The sequence below is a fragment of the Liolophura sinensis genome, chromosome 6, assembly GCF_032854445.1.
Source record: "Liolophura sinensis isolate JHLJ2023 chromosome 6, CUHK_Ljap_v2, whole genome shotgun sequence".
NCBI lineage: Eukaryota > Metazoa > Mollusca > Polyplacophora > Chitonida > Chitonidae > Liolophura > Liolophura sinensis.
The window spans coordinates 28,560,617-28,576,394 of record NC_088300.1 but is presented as its reverse complement, the minus strand read 5'-3'; the positions used below and the strand labels follow the sequence as shown (position 1 = coordinate 28,576,394).

At 37.9% G+C, this 15,778-nt stretch overlaps 1 protein-coding gene across 1 annotated transcript in view; it reads left to right on the top strand.

Annotated features, from left to right (window-relative positions):
- The first annotated feature begins 90 nt into the window (after window positions 1-90).
- LOC135469267 (uroporphyrinogen-III synthase-like) overlaps window positions 91-15,778 on the top strand; it is an 86,341-nt gene continuing 70,653 nt past the window's right edge. The window contains exons 1-7 of the mRNA XM_064747881.1: window positions 91-164; window positions 5,503-5,581; window positions 9,934-10,105; window positions 10,784-10,855; window positions 11,631-11,705; window positions 12,569-12,652; window positions 14,696-14,781. Coding sequence (XP_064603951.1) covers window positions 5,507-5,581; window positions 9,934-10,105; window positions 10,784-10,855; window positions 11,631-11,705; window positions 12,569-12,652; window positions 14,696-14,781 — 564 coding nt within the window. The 5' untranslated portion in view covers window positions 91-164; window positions 5,503-5,506. The remainder of the gene's footprint in view (window positions 165-5,502; window positions 5,582-9,933; window positions 10,106-10,783; window positions 10,856-11,630; window positions 11,706-12,568; window positions 12,653-14,695; window positions 14,782-15,778) is intronic.

Sequence of the window (15,778 nt, the reverse complement as noted above, 5' to 3'; positions counted from 1 at the left end):
GAATGAAAGGACTTAGCGCTGGTATTCATGTCCAGCTAAAAGTGCATTAGAGTTATCTGCCCCTGTACATCAGTTTAGAAGTTATGTTAACAGTGATGCAGAGTTGTAGATGAAGACGAAATAAGCCGATTGTTTAGTGTCCCTTAGAGTGAAACCCAACACCGGTAAGAAACCCAACAGCGGTATAGCATTATCTTTTGCGAGTGTATGTAACACTTGCGACTTTATAATGAAGATCTGAGCTTTGTGTGAAGTTTATGTTGTTGTTGTTGGAAAGACGATAGACTACGTGTGCTCTAGTCTAGGCTTACACGGGCTACAGGTTGTAGGTTTGTATAGCTGTCTTCCATACTGAAATGTACAGCAGTTGCGTGTTGTGTGCCGTGGTTCATTATATCTTTGATGAACAGCTGATGTAGGTTTAAATATGATTTTGCTTTTATAATATATGACTGGACACAGTTTCATTAACTTTCAAGCATAACACTACCGGTATATAGAATAGCCTAGTCGGACAGTGCTCTCCTCACGCCTTAAGTAGAGCTCAGGACAGCTGTCAGTCTATTTTATGAAAAAAAATGTCACTAACCTTTAAATCTTGAACTCTAGATTATATTTGATTTACACTGTTTCCTTTGTAATTGGAAGTGTAAGACATGTCAAAACATTAAGCCTGCATCAGTAAACCATCTTTTATCTAGATAGCATTACTGTGCATCTGTATTCTGTAAGGCAGATCAGAAGCTAGAGACCATATGATCTCCTTAGTAAGAAACGGAGTGGGTGAAGAAAACGGTCCTCCCAACAGTATTGCATAGGAAAAGGCCTATTTTTGAATCGCTGTCAGTGATGAGTGATGAGTGGCTATATTAGATTAGATATATGTACATGTAGGAGCACAAGCCATATAAATTTGCCGCTCAAGTAGTTTAATCGGAAATTCAAAAAGTTCTGCCACGTTGCATCATTCTTACAATATTTCCCTTATAGACCTGAGGTGTATGCCTCATTGTCAGGTATAGCTGAGGTGTATGTGTATATGCCTCTTGTACGTCTTAGTATAAGGTATTTATTTATTTATTTATTTGATTGGTGTTTTACGCTGTACTCAAGAATGTTTCACTTATAAGACTGCGGCCAGCATTATGGTGGGAGGAAGCCGGGCAGAGCTCGGGGGAAACCCACGACCATCCGCATTTTGTTGACAGACCTTCCCACGTACGGCCGGAGAGGAGTATAAGGTATTACACCTTATATATATTACCCGAGGGTGTACAGTACCACAAGTGCACCTCAGCCGCATGCCTGTAGCTATCCCAGATATACTTTCACGAGGGGCCTCCGTGGCTTAGTTGGTTAGCGCGCTATTGCAGCGTAATGACCCAGGAGCCTCTCACCAATGCGGTCGCTGTGAGTTCAAGTCCATCTTATGCTGGCTTCCTCACCGGTCGTAAGTGGGAAGGTCTGGCGGCAACCTGCAGATGGTCGTGGGTTTCCCCCGGGCTCTGCCCGGTTTTATCCCACCTTAATGCTGGCCGCCGTCGTATAAGTGAAATATTCTTGAGTTCGGCGTTAAACACCAATCAAATAAATAAATAAATAAATATACTTTCACGAACACTTTTTGAATATGAGATAATGTACCTCAGATACACCTTAGCAGCTATGAAAACAAAATCAACAGTAAGAAGATATACCTCAGGTACACCTTAAGTCTTTGAATAATTAAGTGATCATGTACCTCAAGTACAACATAGCCACTTTGAAACTTTTAAAGGAATACAGGATCAACGCTGATTGGCTGACAGTGGAAATAGGGTTACCTGGGTTAAACCTTAAAGCCTTGGTCATGCTTGAATAAATCTGTCGTACCTAAAATTCAGCCTGGACTTGCATATCTCTCACATCAGCCAAGCAAATTCTATTCTGTATTCCATTATAGTAAGAGACGGTGGATTTAGACATTGTCTTCAAACAAAATGGTAACTACAAAATTACAAATTGAATAAAAGAAAAAGATGTTTACTAAATAAGCATGAGCCTTTCTCTTGCCAATTAGTATGCAGATTTTGACCAATCACAGAGCACAAATATATTTTGCCCCTGATTATTCTATGATAGCTGCCCTTAACAATGTACACATTCCACATTGTGGGAAACTAATCATTTATGCACTGATTGATGCTTCCTTGGGCAGAATTTGTAACATCTGGGGGCTGATGAATGTGCCATGTTAAACATGTTAAACATTCTGCAGCAGGATTCATCAATCAGTGCATGATTGGGTTGTCTTCCCATAGCCTATATATAGAACATGCACATTGTTAGGGGCAACCATCTTGGAATAATCAGGGGCCAATGTATTCATGCTTTTTGATTGGTCAGTATTTGAATAAAGGCTTTTATTTACTCAGTAAACATTTTTTTTATCACACAAACATTTGTAATTTTGTAATCACCATTTTGTTTGAAATAAGATATCTAAATCTGATTTCTTGTTTTAAAACTTTTAAGATGACTGAGGTACCTGCCACTTAATTATTCAAAAAATCTTGAAGTCTCTTGAAGGTGTACCTGAGGTATATCATTCACTATTTTAACTTTCAATGTTTCTGAGATGTACCTGAGATACCCGTATATCTGCATAGAGTTGATTTTCAAAGTTGCTGAGATGTATCTGAGGTACATTATCTCATATTCACAAAGTGCTATAAGTTCCTGAGATACATACAGCGGTAGTAAGGCGGGTAGTATGGTGGTCACTTTTTTGTTGTACTGTATATCTGAGGTATAGGCATATGGCTGAGTTGATCTTGGGGCACACATCATCTATACATCACACTAAGGAATATACACCCCATCTATTCCTCACACACTGAGTAATGATAATGCTGTTCTGAAGTGTTGTCAGGACAGTTCTTAATACCACAAAGTTTGTAATTAAAAAAACTGAATTCTTTTGCTTGACAATACTCTTGTGACCCATTTCCAACACAGAAAGGAAAGGAGTTGTAAAATTTAGGGTGTTGTTTTGAAAACAAATGATGTGATAGCCCTGGAAGCTCTGGGATCCTGTGTAGCTAACACACACATTTGACAAATAGGAAAATCTATCCTCAAAGTCCACCTCATGTTGGTACAAATTTAGTTTCTGGATTGCTTAGGTATTTTAGGTACATGTACTCATTTTCTGTACAACCTGGAGTGAAGTTAAAATGCGCACTGTGTCAATTCAAAATATTTACTCAAGCAATACATGTAGTTAAAGTGAACAATGTTAATTCTACATGTAGAGCAACCAGATCTGTCAGCAGCATTCAGAGAAGTCTTACTATGGCTGCCATAAATGCAGAAAGAAAGCCTTTAGTACTATTAGGGTCAGTTAAATTTTGTGATTCTCTTGACATGGAATGAAAATTGAAGATTGTTAATGTTTGAAATCTTAGATTTTCGTCACCTGTAATATGTTGTTGGAACTGGATATTAAGACTGCACATTCATGAATGTCTACTATATACATATATATGTTTATGTCTATGTAGACATTCTTGCTAATCCGGTTAAAACAACTTTGATATGTGAAGTGACCTTGTACATGTACATATGTTGTGAAAACGATATGAAATGGATTTTTGCCTATTGCTTGCTTTTTGCTTGTTGTTCATGCAGGTTTATGTACTGTATATGGTCATTACTTGCCACCCACACCCTACCCCCCTACCCCCCCCCCCCCCCCCTCACCCCTATTTTTGCAGTACAAGTAAAACAATAGCTTTACCCAAAGCAATAAGGAACAATGGGGATGACCTGATCGACCCCAGCCCATGTGATGTCACATGGTTGTTAGCTCTGGGAATTCCTGATTTAGCATATAGCTCCAGGACCCACAGGTTAATACATGGTGGCCTGGTGGGGGCCAGAATGTACAGTTATGTGAAAACATGGGCTGTGCCCACCAGTACTGGGGTAGGTCATACATATAATTAGCTTATAAACTAAGAAGGGTTAAAGATGTAAACATATCTTGTAGCAGCCAAGTTAACACATGTGCATGTGTTTGCAACAGAGTTTGCATACACCTTTTTGTGTATAGGATAAAGATACATAACTTTAGTCTGAAGTTTGAGTAATTTTTGTGCAGATGAAGAGAACTGTAAAACTATGAACGGTATCCACTTTAAAGTACTCATGTGTGGACTTGCATCAGTAAGAACAAGCAAGTCTTATTAGGTCAATTTATATTACAATTTAATATCACATAATACCTCCTTGATTATGTGATCTTTGTGGATCTTTGTTGTCATGTGGATAGGAATAAATATAACTGTACGTGCTTGTATCTGCAGGTTTGACGACTCATTTAGCGTAATACACATGTATGTTGTAATGAATTAAGTCATGTGCTGTTTAGCATTTACCTTTGATGTCTAAAATCTGTTTTACATTTGTTGTTAATGAATTCACTTCACTTTTCACTGTAAACATCATAAATTGAACTCTAATACTTGTGTGAGTGTACTAATGCAAAGCTTCTGCTGTGGAACTTTTCTGTGTGAAAGTATTTATAATGTAAATCTTTAAATCACAGTTGACCAATGTAAAACTGTATTGAAAATTACTAATCTCTCATTGTTTGAAGATCGTCGCTATGACTACATACATGTAGTTCATCTGTTAAAAAAGTGACAATTTTTGAGACATTATTGACGGTGAGGGTCTGATGAATGAATCACGCCACTTTGACGACACAGTGTTTCAAAATCCAAGGGAAACAGGCCATGGCATTTTGACCAAATTAATGATTGTTCAGATTTTTTTGTTTTTGGCGAAGAGAAGCTTTAATTTGCATACACATGTGCAAAACAATAGAAAAATGTGTTTATTATAGTTATCACAATGTGTCTACTCTTATAACTTTCAGTTCTGATTTGGATTTCCCCCTGCCTCTGCCCAATTTCCTTCCACCATAATTCTGGATGCCATCTTATAGTTGAAATATTCTTGAGTTTGGCATAAAACACTAATGTAATAAATAAATGAATTCAGTTTCTAATTTGGGTTTCCCTTGGGCTTTATCCGGTTTCCCTCCACCATAAATATGGCCACCATAGTACAAGGGAAATATTGTTGAGTACTGCGTGAAAAACAAGCCAAATAAATATATAAAATCAGTTTTTGAGTAAAAATCTTTGCTGTTCACCTGAAGTTAACGTCTACACTGATGATAATGCGTATCCCATTGACCATCTGGTAATTTATGACCAGTAATGCTGAAAAGCTAAAGAATCATGACATAGTGAGAGTTATCTATGTACATGTGTGTGATGTATTTTCAAATTCATTTCAATTTGTTCCTCACTTGTAGTTACAAGATGAAGAGAAAGTTATACAATTTAATCAATGTGGTGTACAATACAGTATTCAGTCATTAAAGGTATACGTAACACTTAGAAATAATTTAGGAAATTAATCTGTTTAGAAATTTTATCTATTTCCATTTAGGATAATGGAGTCCAAGAAGAAGGTGGTGCTATTCCGCTGTCCTAGTCAAGTTGATGACGACAGAGATCCTTACGAAAAGGTACAGGTAACAGTTTTCCATTTAACGTCTTTCAGGTGTGATAGAAATTATTATATTGCTTAAAAAAATCTGCTTTGCAAGTCTGTAACATGGGCTTGTTAGGTTTAATTGGTTATTGTTGAAGTGGATAAGTGAATGGAAGCATATACATTTATACAGCATCAGATAAAATACTTGGAATTTCATTGGACAGTATTGGTCACATGACGGGCATATTATTCCCATATTCTGCAGTCAATGTCACATGTATGAGTTGACAAGGTTATCTCCCTTCGATCAGATGTGAAAACAGTGGTCATATTGCTGAAGAGATTTGCCTATTCATTGGTCTTCTATGCTGAATGGGGAGGCGGCATGTCTTTTAATCCCGTGAGGTGGCACTGGTGTAAAGCACGACCTTGAACAGTTGTTACATCAAAGGTGTACTGTCTTTGATGTGATGTCATCATGATGAGCTGGGAAAGAAATGTTTGATGTCAATAAAATGCCGTCAAGGTCCTGCTGCCAGATGTTTGACAGGTGCATATTGATAGGTCTGTCGCAGGATAAATTTGTTACATGGTTTACTTAGTGACAGGGTACGGAAATATGTGTTGCTTGTAACTCTTAACATGAGGGTCACTGACATCATATATTTCTGTATCTTGCCATTGAGTTACTATGAGACTACATGTAATAGTATGTGTAGGGCCTACATGTAAGCTATGTGTCCTGACCTCCGGCAGCTGCCACTGTTGTACTATTGTCCCATTGTTCTGAAAACTTACCTACATGTGCAATACATATATACATGTATGTTGTCTGTGTATTATGGGTATACTCATAATACTGTACATATAGAATGGCCATTCTTATTTCCATGTACATGTGAATGTGTATGTATATAGTTGTATGCAAGATTAATTTACCAGGAACATGTTATTGCCTGTCAACTTTCCCCTTGTGTTTGTTTTCTTATCAGCAGGAAAACACTGTCGTACTATATGCATTTACATGTACGTGTGAACTGGTATTACAAGTGCACTGGTGTTCTTTTTTATATTTTAAAATCATTTTTTTGGATTTTACTGTCCTTTAGAAGAAGTACTTTAATAATGTTTCTGTTTGGTCAGCAGTACAGTATGACAGTAGTATGCCTTACGTCTTACCACATGAAAGGACTGGTGGCCAGGAATTGTAGCCCTTTTTTAAATAAATGGGGTGGAGACAAATTGTGTGCAGTTCTAGTTTGTATAGTCGGTAGCTTTCATTTTTATGTAAAAATACTGTAACAACTAACAAATCTTACACTTACATGTGTGTTGCTTTAATACATCTTGTTACAGTGTAGATAAGCTTCTAGGATGCATTTCTGCATGTGTTTCTGAGGTTTGCCTTACTTGAAATGTAGGTCAACTCTAGGAATTTTTATAGCAAGCCTGCTGAATGTGTAAAACGATCCAAAAACTTTATGTTTGACTTCCAGAGAGGAATGATAGAATTCCTTGTATACTTCTATCTATTATTTGCCTAAGCACTGCTATTTTTATACCTCTGGAGCTATTCTTAGATTGAACCAATCTTGAGTGGCGATAAAGATACTTGATGGAAAAACAGACTTTGCCAATGGAAGGGCGTATATAGACACATGCTTCAGGATGGATCACATCAGATGTGTGGTTAAGAATAGACAGACTGAAGACAGCTACAGGTTCATGTATACGTGTATGGACGATTGGACTGGTAAAGTGTTTGCTTCAAGAACTTCTGTGTTCATTGTCTTGGATGAAAAACATATTGCAATGAGCAAAGCTGCAGATACTGTAGGCCTTGAAGATGTAGGCTCAGCTGAAATCTGGATTATTTTAAGTTGCGATTGATACATTGAATGTCATTTCAATCAGTCTGTCATGCAGCGTTTTCAGTACACCTTTTTCTGGATCTGTCACTCAGGTATGTCTTAGTCCATTAATTGCATATAGTTGTGTTATGTGTAAAACACTATGCTGCCAAATGTCATACATCCATGGGCATGTATGAGTTAAATAGATCAGCTCCAGCTTTAAGTCAGGAGGTTTTTCATGCACCAGTCAAAGGTTGGTGGTTTACTTCTCAGAAATCTCTCTGGTTTACTCCACCCACGAACTTGACCTCTATTATAGGAGTAAAAAAAAAACTTGAGCATATTGATAGAGACCAGTTATGCAAATAAATAAATAATTACATGTATCTAGAGTATCTGATGTACACCGGACATTGAGAAAGGTATAATTACTTATTTCATACAAAACATGTTTATGTTTGAGATGCCTCCGACCAATGATGTTTGAGGATAAAATCCAACTCTTGCTGGTTTGAAGGTGGCTTTAAGTCAGAAGGGTTTCTCAGTTACACTGGTGTTGGGCAATGGTTTTCTCGGGGCACTGTGGTGTTCTTACCCGATATTGATTTTTAGCTCAGATTCCATAGAGGTTGTGTATTTGTTGGTTGTTCATTTGTGGGTTGTTCCAGGTGTTGTCCAGTGGTGAGTGTCGTTTATCCAGTATCCATATGCTGGAGTTTGTCTTCCTGTATTTGTTGGTTGTTCAAGGTGCTGTCCAGCAGTGAGTGTTGTTTATCCAGTATCCATGTGCTGGACTTTGGCCTCGTGTATTTGTTGGTTGTTCAAGGTGCTGTCCAGCATTGAGTGTTGTTTATCCAGTATCCATGTGCTGGAGTTTGTCTTCCTGTATTTGTTGGTTGTTCAAGGTGCTGTCCAGCAGTGAGTGTTGTTTATCCAGTATCCATGTGCTGGAGTTTGTCTTCCTGTATTTGTTGGTTGTTCAAGGTGCTGTCCAGCATTGAGTGTTGTTTATCCAGTATCCATGTGCTGGAGTTTGGCCTCATGTATTTGTTGGTTATTCAAGGTGCTGTCCAGCATTGAGTGTTGTTTATCCAGTATCCAGGTGCTGGAGTTTGTCTTCCTGTATTTGTTGGTTGTTCAAGGTGCTGTCCAGCAGTGAGTGTTGTTTATCCAGTATCCATGTGCTGAGTTTGTCTTCCTGTATTTGTTGGTTGTTCAAGGTGCTGTCCAGCATTGAGTGTTGTTTATCCAGTATCCATGTGCTGGAGTTTATCCAGTATCCATGTGCTGGAGTTTGTCTTCCTGTATTTGTTGGTTGTTCAAGGTGCTGTCCAGCAGTGAGTGTTGTTTATCCAGTATCCATGTGCTGGAGTTTGTCTTCCTGTATTTGTTGGTTGTTCAAGGTGCTGTCCAGCATTGAGTGTTGTTTATCCAGTATCCATGTGCTGGAGTTTGTCTTCCTGTATTTGTTGGTTGTTCAAGGTGCTGTCCAGCATTGAGTGTTGTTTATCCAGTATCCAGGTGCTGGAGTTTGTCTTCCTGTATTTGTTGGTTGTTCAAGGTGCTGTCCAGCAGTGAGTGTTGTTTATCCAGTATCCATGTGCTGAGTTTGTCTTCCTGTATTTGTTGGTTGTTCAAGGTGCTGTCCAGCATTGAGTGTTGTTTATCCAGTATCCATGTGCTGGAGTTTATCCAGTATCCATTTGCTGGAGTTTGTCTTCCTGTATTTGTTGGTTGTTCAAGGTGCTGTCCAGCAGTGAGTGTTGTTTATCCAGTATCCATGTGCTGGAGTTTGTCTTCCTGTATTTGTTGGTTGTTCAAGGTGCTGTCCAGCAGTGAGTGTTGTTTATCCAGTATCCATGTGCTGGAGTTTGTCTTCCTGTATTTGTTGGTTGTTCAAGGTGCTGTCCAGCAGTGAGTGTTGTGTTTCCAGTATCCCTGTGCTGGATTTTGTCTTCCTGTATTTGTTGGTTGTTCAAGGTGCTGTCCAGCAGTGAGTGTTGTTTTTCCAGTATCCCTGTGCTGGAGTTTGTCTTCCTGTATTTGTTAGTTGTTCAGGGTGCTATTCAGCAGTGAGTGTTGTTTTTCCAATATCCATGTGCTGGAGTTTGTCTTCCTGTATTTGTTGGTTGTTCAAGGTGCTGTCCAGCATTGAGTGTTGTTTATCCAGTATCCATGTGCTGAGTTTGTCTTCCTGTATTTGTTGGTTGTTCAAGGTGCTGTCCAGCAGTGAGTGTTGTGTTTCCAGTATCCCTGTGCTGGAGTTTGTCTTCCTGTATTTGTTGGTTGTTCAAGGTGCTGTCCAGCATTGAGTGTTGTTTTTCCAGTATCCCTGTGCTGGAATTTGTCTTCCTGTATTTGTTAGTTGTTCAAGGTGCTATTCAGCAGTGAGTGTTGTTTTTCCAGTATCCATTTTCTGGAGTTTGTCTTCCTGTATTTGTTGGTTGTTCAAGGTGCTGTCCAGCAGTGAGTTGTTTTTCCAGAATCCCTGTGCTGAAGTTTGACGTCCTATATTTGTTGGTTGTTTCAGCTATTGTCCAGTAGTGAGTGTTGTGTGTCCAGTATCCCCGTGCTGGAGTTTGACTTTCAGAACCTGGAGGATCTGAGCATGGCTGTGACCAATGTACAGGACTACTCCGGGATTGTCTTCACCAGTCCCAGGGCTGTGGAAGCAGTCCAAAGAGTTCTACCAATGATATCAGGTGAGATCAATCAGAGGCATCGCATACTTTGTATGGAACATTTGTAATTGTAAAGGTGGACACCGCGATTCAAAAGAATGGAGGTACTGAGAACATTAACTGTGTACTTATTTCTAGATTCCCCTGCTTTCATTCTCAGGGCTTTAAAGGCATTAAATGGTTGCCCGTGCTCTCTTGTTTAGTCTTACATGAATTTTCTGGAAAGCATTTGCCTCCAGTATGACAGGTCACACATGGAAAAGCTGGCTAGTATGCTTTGTCAAGGTTGTTGGTTTACTATGGGTACCTTCACCCATACTAAATTGGCCGCCAATGTATAACTGAAAAAGCAAATGAATCGTTATAATTTGATATGTAAACTGTGAGCTATGTATTACCTTGATAGATGTGATGGTTTCCTCCTGGTTTTGAGCAGATTCCTCAAAAGCAGAGCAGTTTCCTGCTGGTTCTGAGCAGTTTCCTCCTGCTGCCCTGACTTTTTTCTTCTTGTTCTGATTGGTTTCCTGTAGATCTGTGATATTTTCTGCTCTAGGCTAAATGTGGAAAATCGTTTAGTTAATGGGAACATCACCGACTGACCTCAAAGCTATTGAAGCCTTCTGCATCCATACTTATAACGGACTACCGTCATATGAATTAAGATGCAAATGCATATATGTGATTTTGTCATGCTTTCAGCTTGGGATGAGGTGAAAACAAAATGGAAGGAACGTCCAGCGTTTGCTGTTGGGAAGACAACTTGTAATCAAGGTAAATATGTAATCATCTTTGCTTATACCTGACTATGTGCCCGTACTTGTTCATCTATAATGATCAATATATGGGACTTGTGTTAATAGCTGAGGAGGGTGTGTGTTAGTTGTATGCACAATGCTGTGGGACTATATCTCGTATATTGAGCTTAGTTCATGTTGGTGCAATACAGTTGTACACATGTAGCTGTAATCATTTACAGGATCCGTGTTTAGCTCGTCATGAGGCAGTACATGTAGGTCAACTCTCAAGTTATTGTAATGATGTGTGAAAGTATGGATGTCTGTCGCAATGTTGTAATAAACCTTGGGTTGGATTCACAAATACAAATGTTGATGTATATTGTTGCATTGCTTGTTGTGTTCAAGGTCAGAGGCAGATGATGAGTATGTATGTTTAGGGTTTTCCGTCATACTTTTTCAGTTGTTGATCCCAGGTCTCTCGACTCCATATGTCGAGGAATGTGTGGCACTTTTTTCACAGCATTTTCAAACATGGTAAACTCTTTGGCTACCCCAATTATCTCATAACCATTATCATTATTTCTTTGTCTTTACCCATGCAATAGTGTAAATAGGTATGATGTTATTGTTTTTATTCTGTTAGATTGCCCAATGTCTATTGTTGTCTCTCATTTCAATTAGTTACTGAATTTTATACAGTTTGCTGTGTATTTTACAGACATTTTGGGAATCTGATCTGATTGTTGATTAGATTAGGGGACATCACTGATTGTTTATCACTGACAGACATGTTTGATATTCTCTACCAGCCAGAGACCTGGGCTTTACTGTGACAGGAGAGGACACAGGAAATGCGAGGAATCTATCGACATTTATACTAGACAGTAAGCTTGATGTTTTCATTTAGAAATGTTCATTGTTACAACATAGTCCCAGCTCCACTGATATGTTATCAGAACTTTTCCAACGAATGTTTATATACATTGTGTGTAAATATAGCTATGGCCATGTATGTGTGAGAAAACAAACTTGTGTTGATGTGGCAGTGGTGTTCAAATGTACAGGAATCTCTGTCTCCAAACTGGAAGTCGGCCATAAGCGTAGCTGTGACCCCTATGAGCATTCCACCTGATATTGACCAAAATAAGGTATCATATGTTTAAGATAAGCCAGTTGACCGATTAAATGCTGAGGATAAGATACATCCAAAATGATGCAGAAGACCTGTGAGATGATTGTAAAAGTCTACTTTTCTTGTGGCTCTTTGTGAGCATTTATGTACTCTATCTGAACATTTAAACTTATACACACTTGTTTACAGTGACAGTGTTCGTACATAATTGATAAGGAAACCATCTCAAAGTCCTTGTTGGGTACTAGTCCTTTATCAGTTCTTCAGGCAGAACAGGAGGTGTGTCAGGTACTTGGTAAGACACTGTGATTTCCTGGGTTTCAGGTTGTGTTTGATTTATATTACCTGTAGCTCTTTTCACAAAACTTTATATCTCAGATTTTTGTACTTTTCAAAAAATTTACTTACTGGGTCTGCCGGTTTCCTCCCACCTTAATATTGGCTGCCGTCGTATAAGTGAAATATCCTTGAGTATGGAGTAAAGTACCAATAATATCAATATATAAATAACTAACTTAATGATTTATGTGGACATGTGTGGAAATTTTTTTTCTTATTAAGTTATGTGGACTTGGGCACACACTAACTGCCATATTAAATGTTTTTCTTCTACAGGTATTCATCGAGGAGCCAAACCTTTGTTATACCCTTGTGGAAATTTAAAGCAAGATACCTTGTCCAAAGTGATGAGTGAAAATGGTAAGTGCATATTGTTTAAAGGAATATATATATATGTATCTCTGTAGTGTTTAAATGTTATGTACCTGAAGGCCCTAACCCACAGAGCTGTTTTTATTAAGCATGCAACCTCATTGTTTAACCTTGGATATGAAATACTTTGGACCTTGGTAGCAAGGAGCTGGACAGCAGTCATGTGGCCATTTGTGCGATCTTGTATCAACTTTAGTTGGAGACAACTTGCAGTGAAGCAATATGGCATACCATAAATTTTGAGCTCTCCAAAGGCTTAAAAAAAAAGCAAGCTGGAAAGTTCCTTAATTACCTTCTGAAAATATATTGATGTTCTTCGTAATGTACTCTTAAGTACGTGAAGTTGAGATATGTAAATTAAATGTCCGAGTAAGGAGAAAGATGAAGGAGACGGCCCAGTGTTGTGTTCCATGCTTCTTCTGGTTTGAATTTAATCAGTAATGCTGTGGTGCCTTTATTTGCATTTTAGGAGCACATTTAACCTGTATACTTTTGTGCAGTTTGCTTTAATTTATGGTACTCAGTAAAAGCTGTTTATCTGTTTAACTTTTCTAAACTTTATTTAAATATTTAATGGAGTATAAGTGACATGAGAGTGTCAGATTAAACTGTTAGATATAATCAGGTGTATCCTCAGAATGTATTAAATGATGGCAAAGCCACGAGGAACAAAATGAAGAAAAACATTTCCTGACTTCACCTAGATTTTCACTGAGCTCTAAAAGTCGTTTCAATTAATACAATATATGTTAATTAATATTTTAAAAATTTGATAAAGGACAATGAATGGAATTGAAATTTCAAAAATTTGGTTAAAAGGTGTACTAGAATGTGTTTTCTGTCTGTGTTCTGTTAGCGTGTTAGCGAAGAAAGAAATTCACTTGTGTGTTACAAAACCCATGCACAAAGTTAGAGCACGTAAATTTACATGCAGTTGTACATTTCCACCAAAGTTTTCTCCCCTTGATTGGGTCTGTAGGCTTGATACCTTACAAGAAGAAGGTAACTCTTGTTCAGGGTGTGGTTACGTGGATCATGCTTCTAGGTTTACATGCGTTTTGCCCATGGTAAGACCATAGTCAAATTAACATGAGTGTGATACAAACACATTACCTAACTTGTCAGACGATAGTCATTAAAACTGAGGCGCTGCCTACTTCTCAGGCAACAAGCAAGTACTTGCCGTTGAATGTTTGATTTATTACAGCGATGCAGCAGAAGCAGTGCTGAGGTTTTAAAAATGTCCCCTGCCCTTTTTGTCTACAAGTATTTCTTGTCAACACAACTCTTACTACATTTTGTATTGTATTTTGTTAAAACATTGTTAAGGTGACCTTCTAATGATAAGTGTGTGCTGTTCGGGTGTTTCCTGTGAATTATGTTCAGAGTTATTGCCCTTTGAACATGAAATCGGGAGTTTTGAAAAAGGAAAGCCTGTTAATACAACTGCTTCTATGGCTTCCAGTACATTTTCATGAAATATTGGTTGAATAATTTTCCAAGTTATTGCTACTTAAAGATAAAATCTGGATTGTACAAATGTGAGATCTGATGACTTGTTTGTGTATTTGATACTATAACTTCTTGAGAACTCTTAGCAAGCTATATCAGTTTTCTGATTATACTTAAAAGAGTAGTCAGTGTATCATTACTGTGTTTCAGTGATGTGGGGATTTAATGTATCATTTTTTTGTTTGTATTAAATAAGAATAGGTTTTATATACACGTAACATTTCACTCTTGTCAATGGTTTCACACAGCCTGTACAGGCACAGAAGTGCTGTTGTGAAAACACTGTAAAAACTACATGTACTGCATCTGTTAAATGTAAATATATCATTGTTGTAATTGAAGTCATATAAAAATTGTGTATATTGTTTGCTTTTCAGTTATACTGTCTGTCACAAATAGTTGGTTTTATCTGCTCAGGGAAGACAGATCTGTTATTAGCTTTGCTGTAATTTTTCACCCGATGGGATGGCCGAGGGATATGTCATGTAATATTGTATGTTTAATTCTTTTTTCTTGCAGGACAAAGATTGAAAGAAATAGTGGTTTACAAGACATCACAGAATTCTAACCTTGAAGATTTAATTAGTGAGCATTTACAAAAAGAGGTAAGATGAACATGTTTACATGATTTGAGAATGCCGTCCGCTTTGTATTATTATACAGATGGCAGGAGAATATACTGCTGTTTGCTCTGCTTCAGTCTGTTTTCTGCATAGCACATGGTACATTTAATCGGTCCTACCAACCTGAAGGGCAAAATGGAAGCGTCAGCGGATGTCCGATTTTCTCATTGGCTGAGTGACAGTTGCTTTTGGTCAGATTATATGGATTGACAGCAGTGATTGGTCAGTTGGCATGTAGTGTTTTTGGTGCTTGTGATGCATATTGATTTCTGTCTTTCAACCTTCTAAACATCAGTCACATTTATACAGTAGGGATAATCTGTAATACAACATTAATCAGTAATCAATATTATAGAATACATATATTCAGATCAAGTGCCCTCTGTTTGAGCTTTGACTTTAATGAAATCAAAATGTTTATCAGCCATCTGACAAGGTCAGACTGTTCTCTCCCTGTGTTTCCCCTCTTTGGTTTCCTTCACCATATACCTGACTCCCAGGGTCTCCTATATACATGTATTAAAACTTAAGTGAAATAGTGTAAAACGCCAATCAACTAAATGCATATACGTAAATTGCGTAAAATTTTACCCACAAAAGTGCATTTTCAGAGGCAAATGAATTTCACAGAATACTATTTTCGGTACTGAAACATACGATTTTCCAGTAGAATATCACCCAATGTTCAAAACAAACCTCAGAGCACCTTTCTAAAACAAATAGAACTCTGGCAGTCAGCAAAAATGGGCAAGTTTGTCTTGGACGAAATTTATAGTCATTTAGGGTACGTCATTGTGGACTGCTATTGTCCATTGGCTGAACAGTAAGTTTTGTTATCTTGAACCTTTCATATTTGTCATCTCTATATTACTTTGCAATAGTCTCTTTTACATATCTAGTAGTATATGGCAATCTACATTTAAAGAAATCGTAATACACATATTCTAGGGTTTCGCCTCAAACTACCTTTTGTGGGCTC